The sequence below is a fragment of the Carassius gibelio genome, chromosome A15 (assembly GCF_023724105.1).
Source record: "Carassius gibelio isolate Cgi1373 ecotype wild population from Czech Republic chromosome A15, carGib1.2-hapl.c, whole genome shotgun sequence".
NCBI lineage: Eukaryota > Metazoa > Chordata > Actinopteri > Cypriniformes > Cyprinidae > Carassius > Carassius gibelio.
The window spans coordinates 7,519,446-7,543,468 of record NC_068385.1 but is presented as its reverse complement, the minus strand read 5'-3'; the positions used below and the strand labels follow the sequence as shown (position 1 = coordinate 7,543,468).

The 24,023-nt window shown below is 38.3% G+C and overlaps 2 protein-coding genes across 2 annotated transcripts; both read right to left on the bottom strand.

Moving 5' to 3' along the window:
• Positions 1-4,044: 4,044 nt before the first annotated feature.
• scg2a (secretogranin II a) lies at positions 4,045-8,703 on the bottom strand. The gene is made up of 2 exons (XM_052617323.1): positions 8,576-8,703; positions 4,045-7,062 (listed from the first exon to the last, which is right to left on the bottom strand). The coding sequence occupies exon 2, from the start codon at positions 7,053-7,055 to the stop codon at positions 5,277-5,279; it is 1,779 nt and encodes a 592-aa protein (XP_052473283.1). The 5' UTR covers positions 7,056-7,062; positions 8,576-8,703; the 3' UTR covers positions 4,045-5,276.
• Positions 8,704-21,233: 12,530 nt separating this feature from the next.
• Positions 21,234-23,045, bottom strand: kcne4 (potassium voltage-gated channel, Isk-related family, member 4). Its single transcript, XM_052615806.1, has 2 exons — positions 22,915-23,045; positions 21,234-22,467 (listed from the first exon to the last, which is right to left on the bottom strand). The coding sequence occupies exon 2, from the start codon at positions 22,434-22,436 to the stop codon at positions 21,909-21,911; it is 528 nt and encodes a 175-aa protein (XP_052471766.1). The 5' UTR covers positions 22,437-22,467; positions 22,915-23,045; the 3' UTR covers positions 21,234-21,908.
• Between the last annotated feature and the right edge of the window lie 978 nt (positions 23,046-24,023).

Here is a 24,023-nt window from a genome sequence, read left to right as displayed (position 1 = left end):
TTACTATGATAAAACCATGGTTTATTTTTGTAAGGGTTGTGATATTGTTGAAGTTGTTTTAATTAAATTATAAAGGCTGTGTCATATATAACAAAAAGGTGGCCAAAAATGAAAGATTAAGTGAATATTTGAAGGAAATGTTTGGTCAGTAGCCTAAACAAGGATTTGATCGTCCTGTAAGTGTAACAGTAGCAATCACATGGCATTTGTAATAACATGTTCATAAATTGTTTATTTTGTATGTGCCTACATTATGTATTTTAACAGTGTTATTATTAACCAATCATTATTGCCTCATTATTTTTTTAAGTCATTTTAAAGGCTATTGATGGATTAGTTTTGTTTTTATAGCAACAACAACAACAAAAATTACAGTATATTAATACTTTGTAAATTATTATTTGAAGTAACAAAACCATGGTTAATTTGCAGTTACCATGGCTACAAGAACAATGATTTGTGGTGTTATTGTTAAAATCATGGGTAATTTTCGTAAGGGAACCTGAAAAAAAAAAAAAAAGTTCACAGGAATGTGCCTGAAAGTGTTAACGGGCATCGTTTTTACCTAAATGATTTATACTTTATTTTAATATATATAAAAAATGTATAGGGTGTGCATTGTAGCTGACACCTAAATGAAAACATTAGAATTGTTTTATGACTGCAAGTCTTTCTCCTCAAATGCTATTGAGCTTCAAATTTGCGTTTGAGCCCATGTGAAAGAGTAGCATAATTTCCATATTATTTTAATAAATATCAAACATTCAATTCAATTGTGCATTATAGCAGACACCTACATTAACAATTACAGTTGTTTTTATGACTATAAGTCATTCTCCTCAAATGCTACTGACGTTAGAAAAGTGTATACCAATATCTCATGTAACTTTAGAGATGGTTCCTAAATTTGAGACTCGTCCAATGACATGCCAACTTTATCTCTGTTTTTTTTTTTTTTTTTTTTTTTTTTTTGGAGCAACTGGGATGGTGCCCCCTCTGGGAGTTGAATCAGTTCGGGAGTTCGGAGTGGTATCGCGAATCATTTGAGTCAAGTTCGGGAGTTCGGAGCGGGTTCGCGAATCATTTCAGTCAGTTTGGGAGTTCGTAGCGGGTTTGCAAATCATTTGAGTCAGTTTGGGGATCGCAAATCATTTGAATCAGTTCGAGAGTGCCATAACCTTTAAATTCTCCTCAAATGCTATTGAGCTTCAAATTTGCATTTGAGCCCATGTGAAAGAGTAGCATTATCTTAATAAATATCAAACATTCAATTCAATTGTGCATTATAGCTGACACCTACATGAACAATTACAGTTGTTTTTATGACTATAAGTCATTCTCTTTATCTCTGTTTATTTTTTTATTTTTTTTTACTTTTAGTTTTCTTTTCTCTTCGCTGGATTGCTGATGTACTCTACCTCATACCTCATCTGAACTCATAGATGTTCATCCATCAATTATGAACATTCAGCCGCAAACATGAGGTGTGAGAGTTTTTTTTTTTTTTTTTTTTTTTTTTTTTTTTTTTTTGGAGCAACTGGGATGGTGCCCCCTCTGGGAATATTGCAGACACTAGTCCATATTGAGATTCGATTAATTAGATTTATTCGTTCAAAAATGGCCGAATTTCCGTGACGTTCTGCTTTATACAGTTCCATTTCCGCGATTCAATCCCTGTCGCTTTTCAAACACAAACGGGGTGAATTTATGAATGAAAGTGTGAAAATTCTGACACAAAACGAAGTTGTTAGGTATATTCACGCTTTTTAAAAGTGGGTGGTAATGTATCACGTAATAGAATACACCACTGTAACGTTAGTTATTTATCATCTCAAAGTCTGTGCTTTCATTAAAGCTTCATTTATTGATAGATGGATAATCCATTTTTACCCAACGTTTCCTCCTGAGTTTCAGGCCTGTGACACACTGGCTGCGTGTCGTGAGCGTGGCGGTTCTGCTGAATCATTTGACTCAGTGCGGGAGTTCAAAGCGAGTTCACGAATCATTTGAGTCAGTTTGGGGAGCGCAAATCATTTGACTCAGTGCGGGAGTTTGTAGCGAGTTCGCGAATCATTTGAGTCAGTTCGGGAGTTCAAAGCGGGTTCGCGAATCATTTGAGTCAGTTCGGGAGTTCAAAGTGGGTTCGCGAATCATTTGAGTCAGTTCGGGAGTTCAAAGCGGGTTCGCGAATCATTTGAGTCAGTTTGGGGATCGCAAATCATTTGAGTCAGTTCGGGAGTTCAAAGCGGGTTCGCGAATCATTTGAGTCAGTTTGGGGATCGCAAATCATTTGAATCAGTTCGGGAGTTCGTAGCGGGATCGCGAATCATTTGAGTCAGTTTGGGGGTCGCGAATCATTTGAGTCAGTTTGGGAGTTCAAAGCGGGTCGCGAATCATTTGAGTCAGTTTGGGGATCACAAATCATTTGAATAAGTTCGGGAGTTCGGTGCAGGATCACGAATCACGACAGATTCGCGCTCGTAAATTTTCAAATTGGCCATAACCTTTAATTCACTGCTGCCAACTGGGGTGGCAGCAGGGGTGTCAAGGCTTTCTTTAAGAGTGGCAATTGGCTATAACCTTTAATTAATTGCTGCCAACTGGGGCGGAAAGGATGTCCTCGCTCCAGGTAAAGCCAGCCTGTGTGATGCAGATCCAGACACGCGCAGATCTCGGCCCCGCCCCTGCTCTCCGTACGCGCCTGCGATTGGTTCACACATGTGCACGAGGTTCACAAGTGTGCATCTGCTGTCTTCTTGTTGATGCTCCTGCCTTATTCTTGCGTTAACAATCACAGACAGGTCCAAACTATTAAGATACGAATCCGAGTGTCAGAGGTCAGATAGAGCTTTGTTTTTTTGTGTTTTCTCTTCTGTAGCCTACTGTAGAGCTACTTGTCTGGGATATGTCCTTATATCAGACCCTTTGTTGTGTTTTACTGCACACACACACACTCACACACACACACAGACACTGTTCTTGTGCTGACAAGAGGGACATTTGTATTTCCTCTTGTATAACAAATGGGCTACAAACGTGCGTTTGTTAATTTTAAATCTTTTCTTGGTTAAAACAAATTTGCTGTTTCATGTTCACATTACTAGTGAGAAACGCATTATTGTCTGTGTCTATGTAGACTATATTTAATTTTAAGAAGCAATTAAAGGTAAAATGGTTAATGTAATTTTTTAGTCTTAAAAAAACAAAGGCTTTATTTAGTTATGAGTTATGGAATAGTCATTATAGGATACATAGAATTACCATAACCTTGGCATGCTTAACTTTCTTTTAACCTGGTTTTTATATGTTCTGAAGATTTTATGAATAGTACTGATATGGACAGTTTAAAGAAAAATATCTCACACTTCAGGACCAAGCAGCATGTATGTGTGTGTTGTTATTATTATTATTATTTTTTTTAATCAAATTAATCATTTATTATAGGGTTGTTTGACATCCTGACTATGACAAAGCAAGTTGTATTTGACGTGTGTGTTTTGTGCTGTATTCAGGTCAATACTTCACATAGTTCATCACATTGCTTACAGACTTTTTCAGGACTAATGATTGTGTGTCTCTGCTGTTGATGCGGTTCTTGCTTCTGTTCATTCGTCAGGGGAAACTACGGCTGCAGAAATGGTTCATGGCTCTCAGCGATCGAAGATCATAAGAGACATCACCTGCAACTTCCTGCTGTGGAGGGATCTGAAGATTGTCTACAGGAGGTCAGAGGTCACCTTCTTACTGCATGTGCTTTTCAATTGAATGGGATTTATATTGTTCAGAGTAATATTCTTCATCTTCTTGGTAAGATTTTTATGTCATCAAGAGCATGTTAATGGGTCTTCAGAATCATGTGGAGCCACGTATTTATGTTTTTGGCATCTGTATCTGTTTAAAGATATAGGTATGAATCAGTTAAATATGACTTGTTTTTATGTTTTGACAGACAATAGAGGAATATAAAAAAAAACACATACTGAAGGAACATCTTCAGATCATCACAGCCATCATCTCACTCCTCAAAGACACAATGACAAGAACTTCACATGCTCAATGTATTTAATTAAGCTTCCATACAAAGTCACAACGCTGAAATAGCAACACTTTGTATTAGTAAACATTTCAAACTACTTTTGAGACAGTGAGAAGTCTATAATACAAGAGATACAGAGATACACTCATGTATACTAATGGATCAGAATATTTTTGAAGAAATGTATACTTTTATTCATCAAGGATGCATTTAATTGATCAAAAGTGACTTTTAAGACATTCATAATGTTAAAAAAGATTTCAAATAAATGCCGATCTTGATTTCTGAAGGGTCATATGAAACTCAAAGAGTAATGATGCTGAAGCTTTGCATAACAGGAATAAATTACATTTTTAAAGTATATTCAACAGTTATTTTAAAGTTAATAAATAATTTTTTTTTGATCAAATAAATGCAGTCTTGGAGTCGGATATTTGACTACACTTGTGAAACCTCTGGTTTCTTTTCATTGTGCGGTAAATGTTATTTACATTTTTCTCTGTGAGCAGACAATCAGTCAGTAACTCTCAGACAGAGCTTAGATTGAACTGAAACTGAAAGAAAGAATGTTTAAAATCTGAAAAGTGTTGCACGGATTTTTGTTTTATTAATATATACTAAAATGCATTTTATAATAACAAAAATTATTTTTGAGAATGTATGTATTGTAGTAGAATAATTACAGCTTATTCTATACATGCATTTAAATATGTAACCAATTTTTCATGACTCAAATGTAAATGCATTTTGGGCTGTTATGACCCTGGTTGCACATGAAACAGAAACCAATTACCACAATAAAAAGATTTGATGTCATGCAAAGCTTGCAGAGGTTCCTCAGCAGTGAGAAAAGCATTACACAGAGGACCATGGTGTGAACAAATGCTTTATTTACCTCTGCCACGTCACACATGACCTCATCACACGCACAAGAGACTGACTTACTGAAAACACAAGTGGTGTAGTAAAGAGGGAGAAAATCTGTGTGTGTTCATATGTTTAAGAGGTAAAGCCAGCGACTTACATTGTTCTATTCACTAACTAATGAACTAATTAATTGAGTTACTACTAAAAGTTCTTGAGTTCATACTAAAATACCATTTTTTCTGCTATACAGAACAAGAAATGAGAAAAGCTGGAGAACTACATTGACTTAACGCAATAAGGGGATATATTTCTTTCAAAATACTTTATTATATGACAAACTTAAAACAATGAATATTAATCGTTATCTACACATCTACATTTCAGGGACCGTTTTCCCCTCAGAGTCAATTTCGTCGGCATCGTCGCCCTCCGGATCCAGATACCGCAGGATTTGCAGCATTGTGTTGTTGTCTAATCCTGTCACTGCGTTCTCGTGATTCGCGGGTCTTTTTTGTGCCGTGCTTTTATCGAAGTAGTCACCGCGTTCGTACACGGGCTGGTCCTCGTCACGTAATGGCGCCAGACGTGCCCGTCTCTGTCCATGCTCGAACATTTTCAACGCCAGGTAATTGGCAAGTTCGTCTTCCTCGCCGGCAGCGTCGTCATAATCATCCCTGCCGGTTTTCCTCTCATAATAACGTGATGTTTCCGGTTGCGCTGCTCGGTTGTTGTTTTGTTGTGCTGCGTTTACCAGCTTGAGGATATTCACGATGTCTTGGCTGATGCTGTTGCCCTTCGTGGTCTCGAGCGGCCGTCGGTGAGGTGCTGCGGTGAAGGTCTTGTGAACGGTTGTGTAGGGCGTACGTGACTCCTTTGGGATTCCCAATAAATCCTTCTGCTTCTCATTATGGAGAAGCTCAAGAACTTCCTCCGGTGGGATTCGTAGCTTCTGTGAGATTGAGATTATCTTGGACAAAGACTCAGGGAATGTGCTGTGCATTGGCTTGATTTCCCTCTCCTGCTCATCTTCCTCCTCTCCATCATCCTCATCCACATCTTTTCTCTCCACCTCTTCTTGCTCGCTCTTGCTGGCCTCTTGTCTTTTCTGCTGCTCCTGCTTTTTCTGTTCTAGGATTTTCAGAAGATAGTAGTCCACAAGCTTTGCAATGTCCTCAGGCTCCTCCTCTTTTCCTGTCTGGAACTGGTTGGATCTTTTGACATAATCGTCCTCTTCATCCTCCTCCTCCTCTTGCTCATCATCCTCAAGGTTGGGATTGAACCCATGCCTCTCTCTTTCTTCTTCTTCAGTCTCTGTTTGTTCCTCCAAAGGTGCCCATTCATCAGTTCCCATGATGTCTTCCAAGACCATCCTCCTCTGCCTGTAAAAGTCGTTATCATCATCGTAATCTTCTTCACCATCCTCCCGTTTGCTGTTGGCCTTAGATGCAGCGATTCCACTCAGCTCCTCAAACACAGATTGAAGGGTCGCCAGCTTCTGGGGTGTGTACTGTTCTTCTGCTTTCTCGTTGGTCCGTTTGAGAGGCTGCTCCTGGTCCTCAAACGCAAGTGGGAACTTCCGGTGCCGTCTCCGGTTATCTGGATTGGTCCACGAGGTCCTTCCGTAATTCTCAGCTGAAGTTTCCACTTCTAGTTGTTGCTTTGGTCTTGGGAAGGATTGGACAGTGTATCGAGGTTGAGATGGTGCGATGACCTTCTGGGAGGTTTTCTGGGGCACCATGTGCTCCTCGGTCTGTTGAAGTGTGGTAAGCACCGCTTGCAGCAACTCTTGAGTGTTGTCCTTCTCTTCATCTCTCTCATCCATGCCTCTATCCATCCGGGCAGGATCTGCCAGTTGTAGCAGGGAGCGAACGCTCTCCATGTCATCTGAAGTGTCTTGCTGGTCATCAAGGTGACCATATGGGGTTCTCTGGCTGAGGCTTTGGATGTAACGCAGAGCTCTGAGCATCTCTGCACTCGGAGGAGGACGGATCTGGGACGCTGGTCCATAAGAGACCGGTTCGCTTTCGCTCAGACGATGCTCTCTTAGCGTGGCCCCTTGTACTCCACAAACGAGAGAAAGGAAAAGGGGCAGAAGAAGGAGTGAAGGGAGGTTGAACACCCCTGTTGCACAGCATCTAGTTGATGACGACATGTTTAACCTGAGAAAGGGAGGGAGGGAGAAAAGATGATGAGTCAATAGGTACTAAACGTACCATTTAGCTACTAATAATGTACACTTTAGGTAGTAATATGCACTATTTAAAATCATTAATAATCGGCACAAGACCACGAGATCCAGATGAGTCCTCTGCTCAATCCGACATGCATTGCAGCCTTGAATTAAACCACACCATGCTGGTTTAGTCAGGACAGAGGAAAACTGGCCCTGCGACTGATCCTTTTTTTTTCTCCATTTCTGTCACCGATGGAGGTTTGGTTCCTTGCCACAGTCGCCTCTGGGTTGCTTGGCTGGGGACACAATTTCTAGCAACATTGCTGACACTATCGGAAAAAAGCTGAACTGAGCTGGACAATGACATCGCTGAATCAACAATGAACTTTCTTTAACTGATAAACAGACTGTTTTCTATTGTGCTCTTGCACGTTTTTCCTGTTTAACCCTGTAAAGCTGCCTTGACGCAGTCTGTATTGTATTGTATCTATTTCGAGATACAAAGGTGTATCTTTTAAAAAGGTACAACCCAAGTGACAGCTTTTGTAGCTTTTTGCAACAGATACATAGATGTGTTTGCACCAACAATTTCATGCATATTGATTGTTCTGTCATCAGCAAGTCAAGTCAAGAATGATTTTCTCAGTGGTTTTGTCCAATGTGATCCAGTGTTGTTTTGAACCCCATTGACTCTCATGGTATATATGGGCAAAAACAGTGGTTCGAGATGCCTTATTTTTTGTTCCACAGAAGAAAGAAAGCCACACGTTTGGAATTACATGAGGGTGATTAAATGGTGGCATCTCCTGACAAACTATTCCTTTATCTTCTTACAAAGACCTACCCTAGATGACTTACTGCAGTCTTGTTTACATTGCTTAATTGACCATCCCAGTTCTCGCTCTGTTTCTCTCTCTCTCTCTTTTTATGACATCTGTTGAAAGCCTGTTGATGAGTGTTTGCGGAGCACTTAGAGAGCGCGCGCAGCCTGCGCTGAAAATCTCATTAGTTTCTAAATTGCTGCCACGACTAAATGAGTCATACCCCGTTGCTACGGGAGACTGCACGAGCATCCGCACTGCTGTTGAACCGCAAAGTGCCGTCAAACGGAGAGGAGTAAACCCCAGAGCACGACATCCTGCTCACTTCAATCTCTTAAGATGATGAACTTTTAACTAGTACAAATTCCGTCAGGATTTTACCAGCTTTGCTTTTAAGTGTGCTTAGCGTTCTTAATGAATGATTTGTAGAATATAAAATAAACACAGAGTTTTAAAATAACAGTTACGTGAGATGCTGTCTAACTTTTATCTATCCTTTTTTTTCTACTTTTAAAACGTGTTTTTTTTTTCATCTCTCGTGAGACGCGTCTCTCGGTTGCGCGCAGCAGGTTGCTGAAATATAAAAACCCTACGCGTTTCTAAAGAGATAAAAGTGATGTAGGCTATTCTGTCTTAAATAATGCACAAATGAGTGTTTAGATGCAAAAACCTTCTTACCTTTGCTTTCGGTCTGTTTTAACGGGGAGTCGTGAGTGCGTTGCGCATCGCTCTCGCGCTCTCGGTGTGTTTATGGCTGCACGAGCGCGGATTCTCTCTCTCTCTCGTCAGCACCACGGACAGCTCCGCCTGTTATAAGAGACGTCACCTGATTCGTGCGTCACTGAAACAACATACGCAAAACCGGCCACACACATGCGCGCGTGCACACACACACACACACACACACACACACACACACACACACACACACACACACTCCAGGCGATTGGAGGTTATTAATTTGGCACACAAACTCAAAATGAATTGTTTTATGCATGCATAACAATGAATTCGTCTTATTCAAAAAAACAGGGATTTTTTTTTTTTTTATGTAAGGAAACTGAAAAGTGCCTCTGATTAGATGTTTCAGTGCCAAATGGCCCTTGATGAGGAAGAAACCCACTCATTGTGACCTTCTCTTGATGTGAAGTGGAAGCTCTCGAGTTTGATTGTGATATTATTATAATAGTCGATCATTGATGGTGCTTTTGATCCATGCGCCCAGACTGCTCTTGGGAGATCTCGTTTTGATCATGTTGCTGTCGTTGTGCCAAAAAAGCAATTTAATCCTTTAAGCATGTTGAAAATGAGGCAGGAGGAGCTGAAAGCATTTTTCTCACATGCACACATACGCTGGCTGATACACATGTTGATTTGACTTCATCTGTAAAGCGTCTGGCGAGCGATGAGTCACAGTGGAGAGCCGCAGAGGAGGGGAGAGGCGTGAGACAGGGACTGAAGGAGAGGAAGTGACATGGCATGTGTCTGGGACAGGGTTTGCAGTCGTTGGCTCTGGTTCTTGCTGCCTGGTGGCTGATTTTCTGAAGTGTTTGGCAGTGTGTCAGGAGCCGACAGGAGGGAGATCTCGTTCATTCAGAAATCCGCTCTGCTGCTGGTGGACGACTACTATTCACAGTTTCATTCAAAACATCTCCGAGTATACACACACACGCGTTTGTTTTTGTGAAAAGTGGGGACATCCCATAGGTGTAATGGTTTTTATTCTGTAGAAACTGTATATTCTATGGCCCTACACCAACCCTACACCTAACCCTAACCCTCACAGGAAACTTTGTGCATTTTTACTTTCTCAAAAAAACTCATTCTGTATGATTTATAAGTGTTTTGGAAAATGGGGACATGGGTTATGTCCTCATAAGTCACCCTCTCCTTGTAATACCTGTGTCATACCCATGTCATTATACAGAGTTGTGTCCTGATATGACACAAAAACAAGAGCACACACACACACACACACGATGATGATGCTAAATGTGCCACTGCTACAATCAAGCTTTTATTCTCTTCTCATCTCATCTAGCCTATCCTGACTTTGCTATTTTCTTTTATCTCTTCTTCTCTTCTCTTCTCTTCTCTTCTCTTCTCTTCTCTTCTCTTCTCTTCTCTTCTCTTCTCTTCTCTTCTCTTCTCTTCTCTTCTCTTCTCTTCTCAGCTCTTCTCAGCTCTTTTTCTTTTTCCATCTCATCTCTTCTGGTCTTTTTTAATCTCTTCTCATCTCGTGTTTTCTGTTTTCTATTTAATTTCTCATCTAATCTCTTTTCTTGTGCCTTCCCTCTTCTCATCAATTTTTTTTCTGGTTTCTCTGTTTTCTCATTTCATGCAATCTATTCTCATATCGTCTCATCTCGTGTGTTTTTTTCTCATCTCTTCTACTCTTTTAAAATCTTCCCATCTTTATCTTCTCATGTTTTTTGTCTTCACTTCACTTCACATCTAATTTCATCTATTATTTTCTAATCTTATGTCCTCTTTTTCTGTTCTCATCTCTTCTCGTCTGTTTACTCTTCTCTTTTCATCTCATCTGTTCTCTTTTCGTCTCTTCTGTTTTCTCTTCTCATGTCATTGCTCTGACACAGTTCAACTGTATGTGTGTGTGAACAGGTGCACCATTGTTGTTAATGCAGATTTATTATTTCATCTCTCCTGCACATTACAGCTTTAGTAAACAAATGTGTGTGTCTATGTACTCCAATTACCTCTTTTGTTATGTAAGTGTGTTTCTGGGCTAAAAACAGCTTGTTCTCCCGATGATCCTGAATACGGTGTGCTGGATGCATTTTATATTTCAGACAACTAATCACATTGACAGAGAAACACAGACAGCACACACATGGTAGAAGTTCAGATGACATAAACTACCTGTAGTGTTGCAAGACAAACTATACTTATTGTTAAAAGCAGCTCTCACAACATTTTATTGTGCCCCAACAAAATGTTATATAGTTCCTATTTTTCATGCTCATTTCAGAGAAGTGCATAATTATGAGATGTTTTTAAGTGTTTGAAGAATGCATTGCATTAGTTTGTATGAATTTGACTGTCTAACATACATAATGCAACATGCACATCACTAGAAAACCAATGCATAATATGCAATATATTAAAATCTAATGTTTTTATATATATAAAAAAATTAGGTTAAATTGCCTACTGAGATATTCTGATGGTGCACAGAAAGATGAAATTGAATTTTCAGAGATGTTAAGTACATTAAAAGATCAAGAAATAATTTTGATTGCTACTGATTACCACAGAAAATTATGTAAACTCAAACAAACAAGTGAATACTGTCAGTGAGTTGAAATTGTAGTCTGTGTTTGACAAGAGTTTCAATTTTTAATCCCAGAATATTCTTTAAATGGATCTGTCAAAGCATTGCTCCATATTGTTTCCTCTGAACGTTTCTTCACAGGAGATCACACACTTGTACATGTGCAACTTTTTAGTGTCGACACATTTCAACATTACGAATCTTGTGTGTTTTTTCCCCTGTGCAGTGCTTGTGGTAGGAAAATAAACACATTTAAATAGGCAAGACATGAAAGATGTTTCACCCTACAATTAATGTCAGGTATTTATGGTTTGTGTTCTCAGCAGTCTGAGGCATCATTCGCAGTGTTTGTACAACGACAAACGGAGAGATTGAGAACACGATCAGCTTTGTTTTTCTGTATATTTGAGAAAGATTATGTTTGTTGATCTGTCAAACATCACTCCCTTCTGGCTGTCTGTTTTCCCATGGAGCCCAGGACGGAATGTTCTCATTTTTCCTGAATTCTCAGATGTATCTGGGCATCAAACCGTGCCTCCCACACTGAGACACATGCAAAACATTTCTGCTCTGTCAGAGCGTTAACAGTGTTGTGGGCCTATGAAAACAAGAAGAGATGCCAAAGCAGTTCTCTTGGGTAAAATTGTGTATATTCACATTTGTGCTCACAAATTAATGGACATCTGTGAAATGCATTTTATTATTTCTGATTATGCATTTACGCATTTTATGGGCTTTGTTAGTTTTTATTTGTAAGACTGTATCTCTTATTTATTTTGATCTGGTAAAATCTTATTCTGCAAGGAATATAAACATATGAGACGAGAGGTATGCAAACTCAATAGATGTGTGTCAGCAGTCACCTGATACTCTAAACAGTTCATTATGTGTTCTTGTTACTTCTTCATGTTTCTCTCTTCCTCTCCCCTTCTGTCGTCTTGTGTAGTGTTTTTGTATGTGTGTGGGTGAAGGTTGTTGCTCTCAGTATCTTGAGGAAAGTGCAGCAGCATGTTGAGGGACTCTAAACAGATCAACACACATTACAATTTAATTACTTCCCCTCCACAAAACACACACACACACACACACACACACACAGCAGATCTGATCTGAGCCAACGAGTCCTGTGTGTCTCTCTCTTTCTCTCTCCTTCCCCTTCATCTCAATTATTGATCAGTATTTCCATCTGTTTCATTGCTGAAATGGACTCCATATCCCATGATGCCTCCTACACGGTCATTAAAATCCGAGTAGTTTCCCGTTTGAGATTATGGAGGTTTAATCAGTTCAGATGCTATTAGGAAAATGCTACATCACAACAAAAAAGGTACACATTGCACTGCAATTTATGGGATAAAGATCAGCCGTATCAAAATCTAACCTGATTTATTTGGTTATACTTCTCGTGGAGTTGTTGTCGTTATTTTATTGGTTGTATATTTATGTCCATTACTGGATAAAGATTTAACCTAAAATGCAATGCAAAGGAAAAAAAATGCCAGTCAAACTTTATTGCTTCTTGCAAGCAGTTCATTTAAATTCGATGTAAAATCTGATGCAATGTGTCCTAACTTGCCATATTTGAATGCAGATGAATGTCAATTATATTTGAGAGCTGCAGTAGTGTTTCATTTCTTTAAGTTTTTATACCAAAACAGATTTGAAATACATAGCACATTCTATTTGTGTAGACTTATAAGTGCCTCTTCTATAACATCCTTTTTTTTTTTTGTATGGAAAAGAGCAGCAAGGACACTTCTCCAAAGTATCTGCTTTGGTTTCCACCAAAGAAACTCATTCAAGTTTGGAACAACATGAGGGTGCATGAGTAAATGATTGCATTGCATTGTGTGCAAACTATTCCTTTAATCGATTCATCCAATTTGACATTTGAAAGTCATATTTGCTTTCAGCTACTTGCAAGTTAATGGCATGAAGTATACAACCTGGAGGCATCCTGTGCTGGTGATAGTTCAGGTTCTCTTTTTGCTGCCTCTAATAACAAGGTCACTTTTCTTTATCGCACCTCAGCAGACAAGAAGAGAGAAAAAAAGCAAGACTCTACGAGATGTAAGAAGACTGTTTGGCTTCAGGGAAGCCTTTGGAGATCAGAAATGGAAAGGAAACCACTCAACAAAAGGGTAAAGAGAAGAAGAGCCGTAAAACTGAGCTGTGCCGAAAGTATCTGTTAAACGCAGACACTCTCGGTCACTGATGCAGATGCTAGTAACACACTCCTGATCTCTGAATATCCTGTGATTGACAGGTCATCTCAGGACACTGGGATAAGTCGACAGAGACCAGAAACAAGAGACAACATCAGTCTGACACAGAGAGAGAGAGGGAGGATGGAAGAGTGTTTTGCAGTGCTGCCAGCAATGACTCATAGGTCAGATGTGTGTGTGTGTGCGTGTGTGTGCGTGTGTGTGTGTGTGTGTGTGTGTGTGTGTGTGTGGCTTCGAAATGAGCTTTAATGAGGAAAAAAAGAGAAAATGGAAAGACAAAGGGTAATAGTGGAAGAGTGTATGTAACACAAGTGTGATGGGACAGTGATGGACCAAATTAGATTAAGGTTTTTTTAACTCTTGTCATGACACTAGAGCGTTTCAGATGCATGCATAGCCATTGCTAGGATGTTTTGGGTTGTAGTTAGTACAGTGTCCACAGTGATTCTTAATGCATTGCTATGTGCTTTCATGAGTACACTGCAGAAAAAAAATCTGTCGGATTTACTCAGAAATAATGTTCACTCAGAAATTGTCAGGAAATGTACAATAATAAAAAATAGCAGGCGACACATTTAATTAAACTTGACATTTTGAAAAATCATTTTTACAATGTTGTTTTGTGGTTGCAATGAGCAAAGGTGTTCTGAGTGGATTTTAGCATTGGGTGGCGTAACAGGTGGTTGCTTTGCTATGCATTGTATGGACATTCATGTGTTCTCTATACATTATGCCACCAGAAAGCAACCCCATAGTAATGAAGAGACTAGAAGAGATTTCTATTATTTCTGGAGCACAATGCTGCATGCTGAAATGTAATATTTAGTGGTGTTTGCTTGATTTGAACAAAGCCCTAAGACTAAAAATAACTCACCTCTCTTCCTCTAAATTCAGTTTTCGATTCTGATGTGATTTATTGGCATGCCAGGCATTTCTCATGCTCACAATGAACGTAGAACAGATATTAAATGAACAAAATCTAAAATGATAAAATACAAATGTTAAATTCAGTAAACAGAAATACTAAAATTCTAAACTGTGTTTGTTTGTGAACGCATCACTGATTTGTCGACTGGTTTCTCTTCTTGTGACAAGCATCGATGTACTGTGACACTAGTGAGATCGGCTTTGGCTACAGTAGGATCATATCCGGCTCTCTTTGAGCAGCCAGTTTTGTCAATATCTGCCTGTATTTTAATATGCTCGGGTATTCTGCTGTTGTATAATTTCTGCTTAGGGCCAAGTTATACTCAAGTTGCTTTGTTTTTGAGTTGCTTCAGTCCAACAAGTACATTTTCTTTTTATGGTTTGACAATTTCGTGGGGCTGAATTCTGACCATTGTTGTTGTCTCTCTCTCTGAGGTGGAAATAGAGCGGTTTTGGAGACATAATTATCCCCAAGGGTTTTGTTCACAGCAAAGAGCAGAGCAATCATACACACACACACACACACAGAGAGAGAGAGAGACAAACAGCTTTAATATCTCAATAAGTGTGTATTGATTAGACAGGCACCACATATCATATAAAACTTCCTTATTTTGATTCAAAATCTATAACTAACATATTCTGAACATTTTGCAGTGTTCATGTGGTCATAGTGACAAAAGTGGGCGGGAACATCAGTGAGGGGTCACAGGTGTCAGTCAGACAAAGCCAGCTGTCAACATCTGTATCCATAGCAACCGTGCTTGTTCTGCGCCTGGCAACAGCATTTCAGCAACAATTCCCAAACAATGAGAGCAAGCAGTTATTTCTCATCAATTTTCTCATGAACAAAATCAACATGAGCAAGTTTATTTTATTTATTGCATTTATTTTATTTATCTACCTGTGTTATGGTTTGTTCATGTATGTTGAGAGAGAAAGAGAGTGATTTGACTTTTTCCAGGTTAAAAGGCTCATTCTTTGTGTGTGTGTGTGTGTGTGTGTGTGTGTGTTGATGCTATAAATACTCCCAACCGGTGAGTCATCCACCATTGCAGCAATTGGTCTTTTCAAGCGTGTCCATTCTGGCACTTTCTATGCCCACAAACACACTCACACAGATTAAGCCTCGTCATTTAAATCCAGCTTAAAAGGATTTTGCTCATATATTTAGAAAGCTTTCAGAATTAATACGAGAAGATGAATACAGTATAAGAAATGCACTGTTATGTAGTTGTTTACAAGCCTCTGACCTCTAAACTGTTTCTCTCATCTCACTGCCAGCTCCATCAGGGTGATTTCAGCACAGCATCATATTTAAATCAGATAAAAACCAGCCTCCCATGTTCAGAACTTGACACACTTTACCCTGTGTCCTAATCAGCAGCAAAAGTTTCCAGTGTGCATTAATAATTGCTTTGTTAATGTTTAATAATGCAAAAAAAAAAAAAATTAATTGTTGCTTTGTAAATTGTTACCAAAAATCAATTATCTAAAAAAGAAAAAAAATTGATAAAATAATTTAAACAAGTCATTGGACCATAACCTGCTGAAACATGGCATATTATTTTACATGCTCTCACTAAAGATTACATGTATGTTATATGACAGATTTGTTCTGCACATGTTGCACTTAGTACCTTACTTTTTAAAGTGATTAAATCAATTAAAACCATCATGGCTGTACGTGTTTGGAGTGTCTCAGCTGGGGGCGGGGAACTAATATATTACATTTCTTTTTCTTTCATATCTAAGTAGTAAAACGTGGTAGTTAGCAGTGATTTCCTGCTGAGATGGGAGCAGATGGCATCCAATCATCTACTTTGCAAGATTTAGTTTAGTTTTTTATGGCATCAGGTCAATGCAAAGTTGAAAGCAGGATCAAAGATTCTTCAGCACACACATATATTCAGAGACAGCAGCTATAAAACAAACATCTTACTATGTTCATTTGATTTGGTTGGTGAGTGAAAGTGTTGCTTGTTATATTGAGATTTACAGTACACACACACACACACGTTTTCAGACTTTAAAAGAGTTATTTCTGACCATAATATCATCATCTTTTATGTTTTGCCGGTTTACTCTCATGCATGATGTTTTTCTGCACGTATTCATGCTGCAGGAAATGAAGAGCTTTGGGAAAATCCACTGGGGGTCTCTTACAAGCCTCCCGAAATCATGAGGCTTATCTTGTTTTGTTTTATTATGTCAAGTTCAGCTAATCAGTGAGTTCAAACCAGCGTCCGCTCAGACCACCAGAATGAGACCCTAAAACTGAGATCTGATAGCAAATCCAGATCAAAATAAAGATTCTTTAGTGGTTCTTTATGGTTCCTTGCTCATAGCTGTGTAATCTGGTGTTAAAATACTTTCTCATATCTCAAAATTATGATCTGACCAGTTTGACGACTTCTGAGTCAGCCAATGATGTGAGTTTGAGGACATCACATTTCCTATTAGATACCTTTCATGATTTGAGATGCAGAGACACTTATAACTCTTTCATAGGTTGACATCTTGACATCATCCTGACCATCCCAACAAGCCATCATTGACTGTAAACTTGGTATGAGACAATCTGTTTGTTCAACCAATTTGATGATGTTAGTGATGTCAACTTTAATGTATCCGTTATACTAGACAGCAATGACAAATCTGGAAAGGAACTGCAGGCTTTTGAATAACAAGTTTCAGATGTTTTTTTTCCCCAAAGAAATTGACCCTAGTAATGTCATGTGTCTCAGAGTTTTTCATAAGAGATCTCAAGAATGCTATCAAAGGCTGTACATCTCAAATGGAAACATTTCTCATTGAATACCAAGACCTAATGATCATCTGAGCTACTAAATCAACATTAGATTAACATTGACTAAGCATTGAGTCTGTTTTATCTGTCCTTAGGAGTTTTAGGAGAAACATCTGAAGTTGACCCTCTAGGACCCCATTAAGTCTCACAACTATGAACTTATAGTACTATCAACTGTTTTGGGTGTTTAGATTTAGTTTAGGACTTCAATATTATTCATATCAGTTTTGGGGTTTTTAAGCAACAGGGCACAGATGGTTTTCTGAAGAACTATCAGGAAAAGTACTTTATGGAACTTCAGTGGCATACGTCCCTTTGTAGTTTTAATTGGAACTGTAAGAATTAGTCTTTAACAGCAGGGTTGAGTCTGTTCTTCAAATTCTTTCAATATTCTGGGCCAGTTTGATCCTCGTTATTGTACCATTTCATGCAATATTACATTAATGAACAAGATTTAAAGCTACAGTAGGGAACTTTTGACGCTCTAGCGGTTAATAAACAAAACTGCTTGCGTCTTGCGGAAGAACATCGTAGCCGGAGCTACTTCTCTCTGTTTATGTCTATGAAGAATCACAAAGGTACTGGGTTACTCCGCCGCGGTACCCCCGAAGCAATCTAAAATAGTCCGAATATAAACACTTATTATAGGTGCACCCTAGAGATTCAGGACAAGCCAAAAACACGGTTTGGAAAATGGATTCATGGTGTACTCGCTTATTATATACATTTTTCTACATTTTGAACACAAACAAAGTTACGGACCGCAGCTCTGATTGGTTGTTTTTTACCGGGAGCGATGGATTTCTGCAAATGGCAATAGGACACTGGGAGGAGCCAGAGGAGCTTGATTTTTTCACAGATTATCTGTCTCATATTCTACTGTCAGGACATAATGACAGGTTTAATAAATATGTAAAAAATATTTTTTTTTACAAAAGTTCCCTACAGCACCTTTAATGTGTTTTTTTTTTTCAACTCATTTGCTGTTTGAGGAGCACCCATTCACCCACTAACACACACACACACACACACACACACGTCAACATGGCCCTAATACGGATGTCCTTACGCCATCCAGATATCTAATTAAGCACTCCCTCGGGAACCTGTTGCCATAGAAACTCTCATTAAGAACCTGGAGACATGAAACATTTGCGTGTGTTCAGACTCTTTTGAGAATGGTTCTGGTTAGTATGTGTTCACCTTATCATTATGTTCGATTTTATTGGTACTCTTCCTAATCTTCCTAATTACATCTGACTATTCAGATTGTTACTCGATATTTAAATATGAATAAGTCAAGTTGGGTTGCCATTTAAAACATGGCAAGCCTCATACATGTTCCATTAAATGGGAAGTCTTGAAGGTCAGATGAGAATAAGAGAAATTAAATTTCATTTGTTTTTCTGTGTTAGGGATTTACATGGTAAATGTTAGTCTCAAATGTCAACGTGACCAAATCAGTCAGCAAAGACAGAGAGAAATTACTTTTATTTTACCATTTATTTTTAAAGACGGTATGTGAAATAACCCAGTAATTGAACACAAAAAGTATCACCGTTTCATACAACACAAAAACAAATATTGGACAAAATGTTTAGATTTTATACAGTAAAAGAGGACATTTTCTGTTAAAGGTAATGTTCACCCAAAAATGAAAATTATCTTATGATTTACTCACCCTCGAGCCATCCTACAGTGGTTCATAAAGGGGGTAAATATACCTCCTGAAGTGAATCCATGCGTTTTTGTAAGAAATATATGCATATTTAAAACTGTATAAATTATAATCTCTAGTTTCCGCTAACTGTCAAACATGCATACAAAATTTAAATGATTGAAGAATATATAACTTTCATATTCAACTTTCAGTAAGTGGTGTCAATTGAATATTGAATCAGTTCATTAAACGATTCATCAGAGTGATCAAAACCGGGAATATATATATATATATATATATATATATATATATATATATATATATATATATATATATATATATACAGCCGATTAATTCGTCAAATATAATTTGCATCGTAGCTGACTGAGACTGAAGTTTTAATAGTTATGGTTATGTGAATTTTCAGCTAAATAAAATTCAGTTTGTTCCACAACGCTATGAGTTCAGAAGACTTGGAACACAGTGCTAATGAACCACTTTTACAGCCTTTTTGACAGCTGAAGTTCACTTTACTTTAATTGTATGCAGAGCCAGACCATACTCTTAGCAAAAACGTTGGATAATAAATGCATCATAAAAGAGCGGGTCAGTTACCACTCTCCTGTTAACAAGTGTAGCACAGAAGCACTTATAAAACTGATCCTGAATGCTCCATTCATGCCATACAATACATGTTACAGAGCCATAGAGAGGGAGGAAGTGATTTTCATTTCCTCTGCAGGGAGTATGAGTCACACTAACCTCTCTTCTGACTCCCTCTTTTGTCTTTCATATAGTAGCAATCATTTAAAGGGGTCATATGATGTTGCTAGAAAGAACATTATTTTGTGTAGGCTATTTGGCGTAATGCAATGTATTTATGTGGTTTAAGGTTAAAAAACACATTATTTTCCACATACTGTACATTGTTTCACCTCTATGCCCCGCCTTCTGAAACGTAGATTTTACAAATAAACTCATTGTTCTGAAAAGCGACGTGTGCTCTGATTGGCCAGCAATCCAGTATGTTGTGATTGGTCGAATGCCTCAAGCATGTGACGGAAATGCCCCTTAACATACCGTGAGGCCATTTCCCAACGCTATGAGACAAACATTAAAATCTATTACAAATGATGCATTTGTTGCATCCAGTTGGGACATAATTACGGATTATAATTACTTATACTGTCTTTTTATGCGTTACGTATCGCGCTGTGTAAATATAAAACCATGGCGCCGGCGTCAACAGAGAGAATGAAAGTTTTTTGCCTTTTTTCTTTTCTTGAACATTTGGGCAGCGTTATGCAAATCTTCCCACATAGTGATGTAGACATGTGGGGGCGTGTTTAATTGGGGCGTTTTGAGAGGGCGTGGACAAGTCTTGACTTTGATAAAGAATATCTCTTTGGATTTGAGACTTTAGTCTTTGTAACTTTACAGATCTTCTTCATGCACCAAGAGCTTGAAACACTCCAAAGAGAAAGGACAAATTTAAATCGCATCATATGACCCCTTTAATCAACATGAATCTGTCTGGGAGCACAAATTGGGTCATGAACAGAGATGTGACTGCACATATAAGCTTGGAATTTGTATATTGTTTTCAGATAAAATCAGATTTTCATGACATGGTTTATAATTCATATCTTTGATAGGGAAAAAAGATTCAGTAAATTGTTCACATGCAGTGTTTTGTTCGGAAGTTTTATTCATTATGTGTCATTGTGTTTTGTCTAAAAACAAAATGAAATCTTTTTCAATTCATCGAAGCAACAGTTTTTACTCACATAAGATGAACTGAGGAAATTTTTATTGGAAAAGAGCCACTCAGACGGAAAATGCGAGAACTTTCCACTGCAATCCCTGGGGTGGAAGACGGGTCACTGACACTTGTGCATGTGATGTCATTTCATTAAGACAACAAAGACTGCGAGGAAGATGATAATGAAGGATTCTGGTTATATTTATAATCATCCAGATCTGTGTGGAAGCACAAAATCATGAAATATAGAAAACTCCCTTGTCCCTGAATAAACATCTAGCCTACTCTCAAGGGGAAGAATAGAGTGAAAAATGTTTCAGGAATGGACGCTTGAAAGATCTTAATCTCTAAAATGACGCCATGAGGCTTGACACAAACTTTTCTAATCTGAAAAGTGGTTCAGAATGTCTAATTGCATTTTTAAGAACTGAGTTTCAGTCCCTTGGGCCAGTGGAGAATATATAAAAAATATATTTTTTGGAAACCTTTAATTACATTTTTGAATGCTTATGTCTTAACGTGTTACCATTTTAGGTTCCTAGGTCTATAGAGTTTCAAAAACCCTAATCTGTGAGAAACCTTCCCTGGAGAAGCCCCGGTGGTCTTTGTCTTCCCCAAGTGGCAATAATCGGTAAGTGCAAACATAAACAGCCACACAACCTTCACATTCTGAAGGAACATTTTATTTAGTTTACACATGAAATAAGGTAAAAAAAAAAAATTATAGACATATCAATGTCTATAGAACAAAATATACAGACATTTTTACGTTTTGTAAATCATTTTACAAGTCTGTGTGAATGACGATATAGGCCATTATTGAGTAAAATGCTAAAAAAATTGTTTTGTTTTGTTCAAGTGACTTCCAGGTGTATCGCAATGTTTGGCAGTGGTCACATCGCGTTTAATGCCTGAAACATACTTCACACAAGCATGCGAGCAAATACACGTCTAGTAACACAAATTGAATTTCGTGCGTCATTGTAATCCAAGATGTGTCAAATCCAATTTATATCGCTAGTTATGTGCTTGTGTAAAAATATGTTTCTGGCGTAAGAGTTCATATTTTCCATTAAGGCACTTCAGAGAACTTTCACAGTTCCCGCCAAGTTACTACAGTAGTTATTTACAACCGTGAAACGTCAATAAATTAACACAGGGTTTTCTTAAAACAGTACAAGAAGCCTTTTTAGAAACGTTCTTTACTTGTTTTTTTTTTTATTACAACGGTGTCTTGTACCAACTTTAAACAGTTTTATTTGTTGTACCATTAACTGTAATCACTGCATTTCGGCGGGAACTATGGTTGCCATCGTAACGGTTTGCAGCGGGAACCTCAGAGCGCTTCTTTGAGCTTTCCCCCGGATGCTCCGTGTATGTTGTGGTCCGAGCCCGTTCTCTGTGGATCCTCGTGTCCGCCGCTGTCCGACTCCTCTTCGATAGTGAAGCGCACATCCGCGACGGAGCTGAGGGAGCTCACGCTGCTCCGCTCCACCGAGCACAGCGCGCACGCCAGAGGCGAGAGAATCCTCCCGCTTTCCAGCGCGCGGCCGGGGCTCAGCATGAAAGGCACCGGCGTGGAGCGCAGGGCGGGAAACGCGGGGAGGCTGAAACTGTGCTTCTTCTGGCTCGCGCCCCACTCGCGCTGCTCCTCCTCGTGCAGAAGCCGCGTGAACGCGTTCGTGCGCCTCTTCTCGCGCCGTTTGGTGCGCAGGTAACCGAGCATGATGCCAGTGAGGAAGACTCCGTAGAAAGACACCACGATGACGATGTACAAATACGCGTTGCTGTCGCTTCCACCGGACAAGACGATTCGGTTGGTCTGCTGCGATGACAGCGCGGAGGCGTTGCGCGCCAAATCCATTACCACAGTAACAGAAACAGAGTTAAATAATCTGTAAAAAAACAGAGCGGAAGTTAGCTAACAACTTAGTCCTTTTAAATGATATAGTGGTAGTAGTAATAATAATGATAATAATAATAATAATGAGAAGATTAAAAAATAAATACAAATTTGTAAAATAATAGATAATATAATAATAATGAGGAAAGGAAAAACAAATAAGTAAAATAAAAATGAATAAAATATACTAAAGAAACATTAATTTCGGAGACTGTATCACATTGTAACACAATATAAACTGACATCAAAGTAAAAAAAAGGACAAAAATAATAATGTATTAACATTAACTGTAATAACATCAGTCCAATATTTATACATGATTTAAAATTATTATTTATCATTATTCGTAAGTAGGCTACAAATTTTGGGCTTTAAATATATTTTTTTATGTCCGTTCATGACTTTATAGCACTTTCTATTAAAGTTGTTGTTACTCACCGGGATGTTTCACCCTGGAGCGCGTCGGCCCGTTCCTCGCGTTTATTCAAGTCTCTCTAACTAACGGGGTTGTCAGCTGAATCCGGTTTAAATAGCGGATCCAAGCGTGGCCACGCGCCAGGAGGATCTGTGACAGAGGCTGAGGGAGTCGAGATCCTCACGTCCTTCCTCACAGGATTTGGGTCCCGGCCAGAGACGCTCGAGCTCACAGCGTCATTATCACAGCCACGGTCTTTTGACGTTTAATGGAGTCCAAGTGCGCAGTGCTGCCAAATGTGCTCATCTATCATAACATAACTTGACAGGATTGCTTTAGGAAAGCTTCTTATTCAGCAGGACTGCTTGCTTTTAGAAAAACCGGATAAATGGCTTCCATGAATTATGCAGAAATAAATCAACGCTGTCTTAAAGGAATGGCTCACCCGAAAACAAAAGTCTCTCATATCGTTCCAAAATCTGAACATGATTTTATTCTCTCTCTCTCTCTCTCTCTCTCTCTCTCTCTCTCTCTCTCTCTCTCTCTGTGTGTGTGTATTAGTTCATATTATAGTTCATACGACTTAATGTAGGCTAATGTCAGACACGGACATTTGTAAACTAAATGTGCGAGACTTCCGGTCTCATTTGCTTCGTTATTTTACTTGTACAAAAAATGACCTTATGCTGTTTGGTATTGGTATTTGTTACTATATTATTTTAATTAATTATCATGATCATAAACATACTGGTCTATAGCGCAAATAGTTTACTGTATTTTTAGAGTAATTTTAACTAGCAGCTTTGCAAATTAAAAGAAAATAGCTTATGTCAGCATTGCAAATTAAAGTGATAGCTATAGGCGAGTAATAAACAATTTGCAACAACAACAAAATACATCATGAGGTAAATTATTTGTGAAGCATTTAATATATATATATATATATGATATGTAAAAAAAAAAACCACATATGTAAAAATTGATAGCCTGAATGCACTGTAAGTCGCTTTGGATGAAAAGCGTCTGCTAAATGCATAAATTTAATTTTAATTTAATTTAATATATATATATATATATATATATATATATATATATATATATATATATATATATATATATATATATATATATA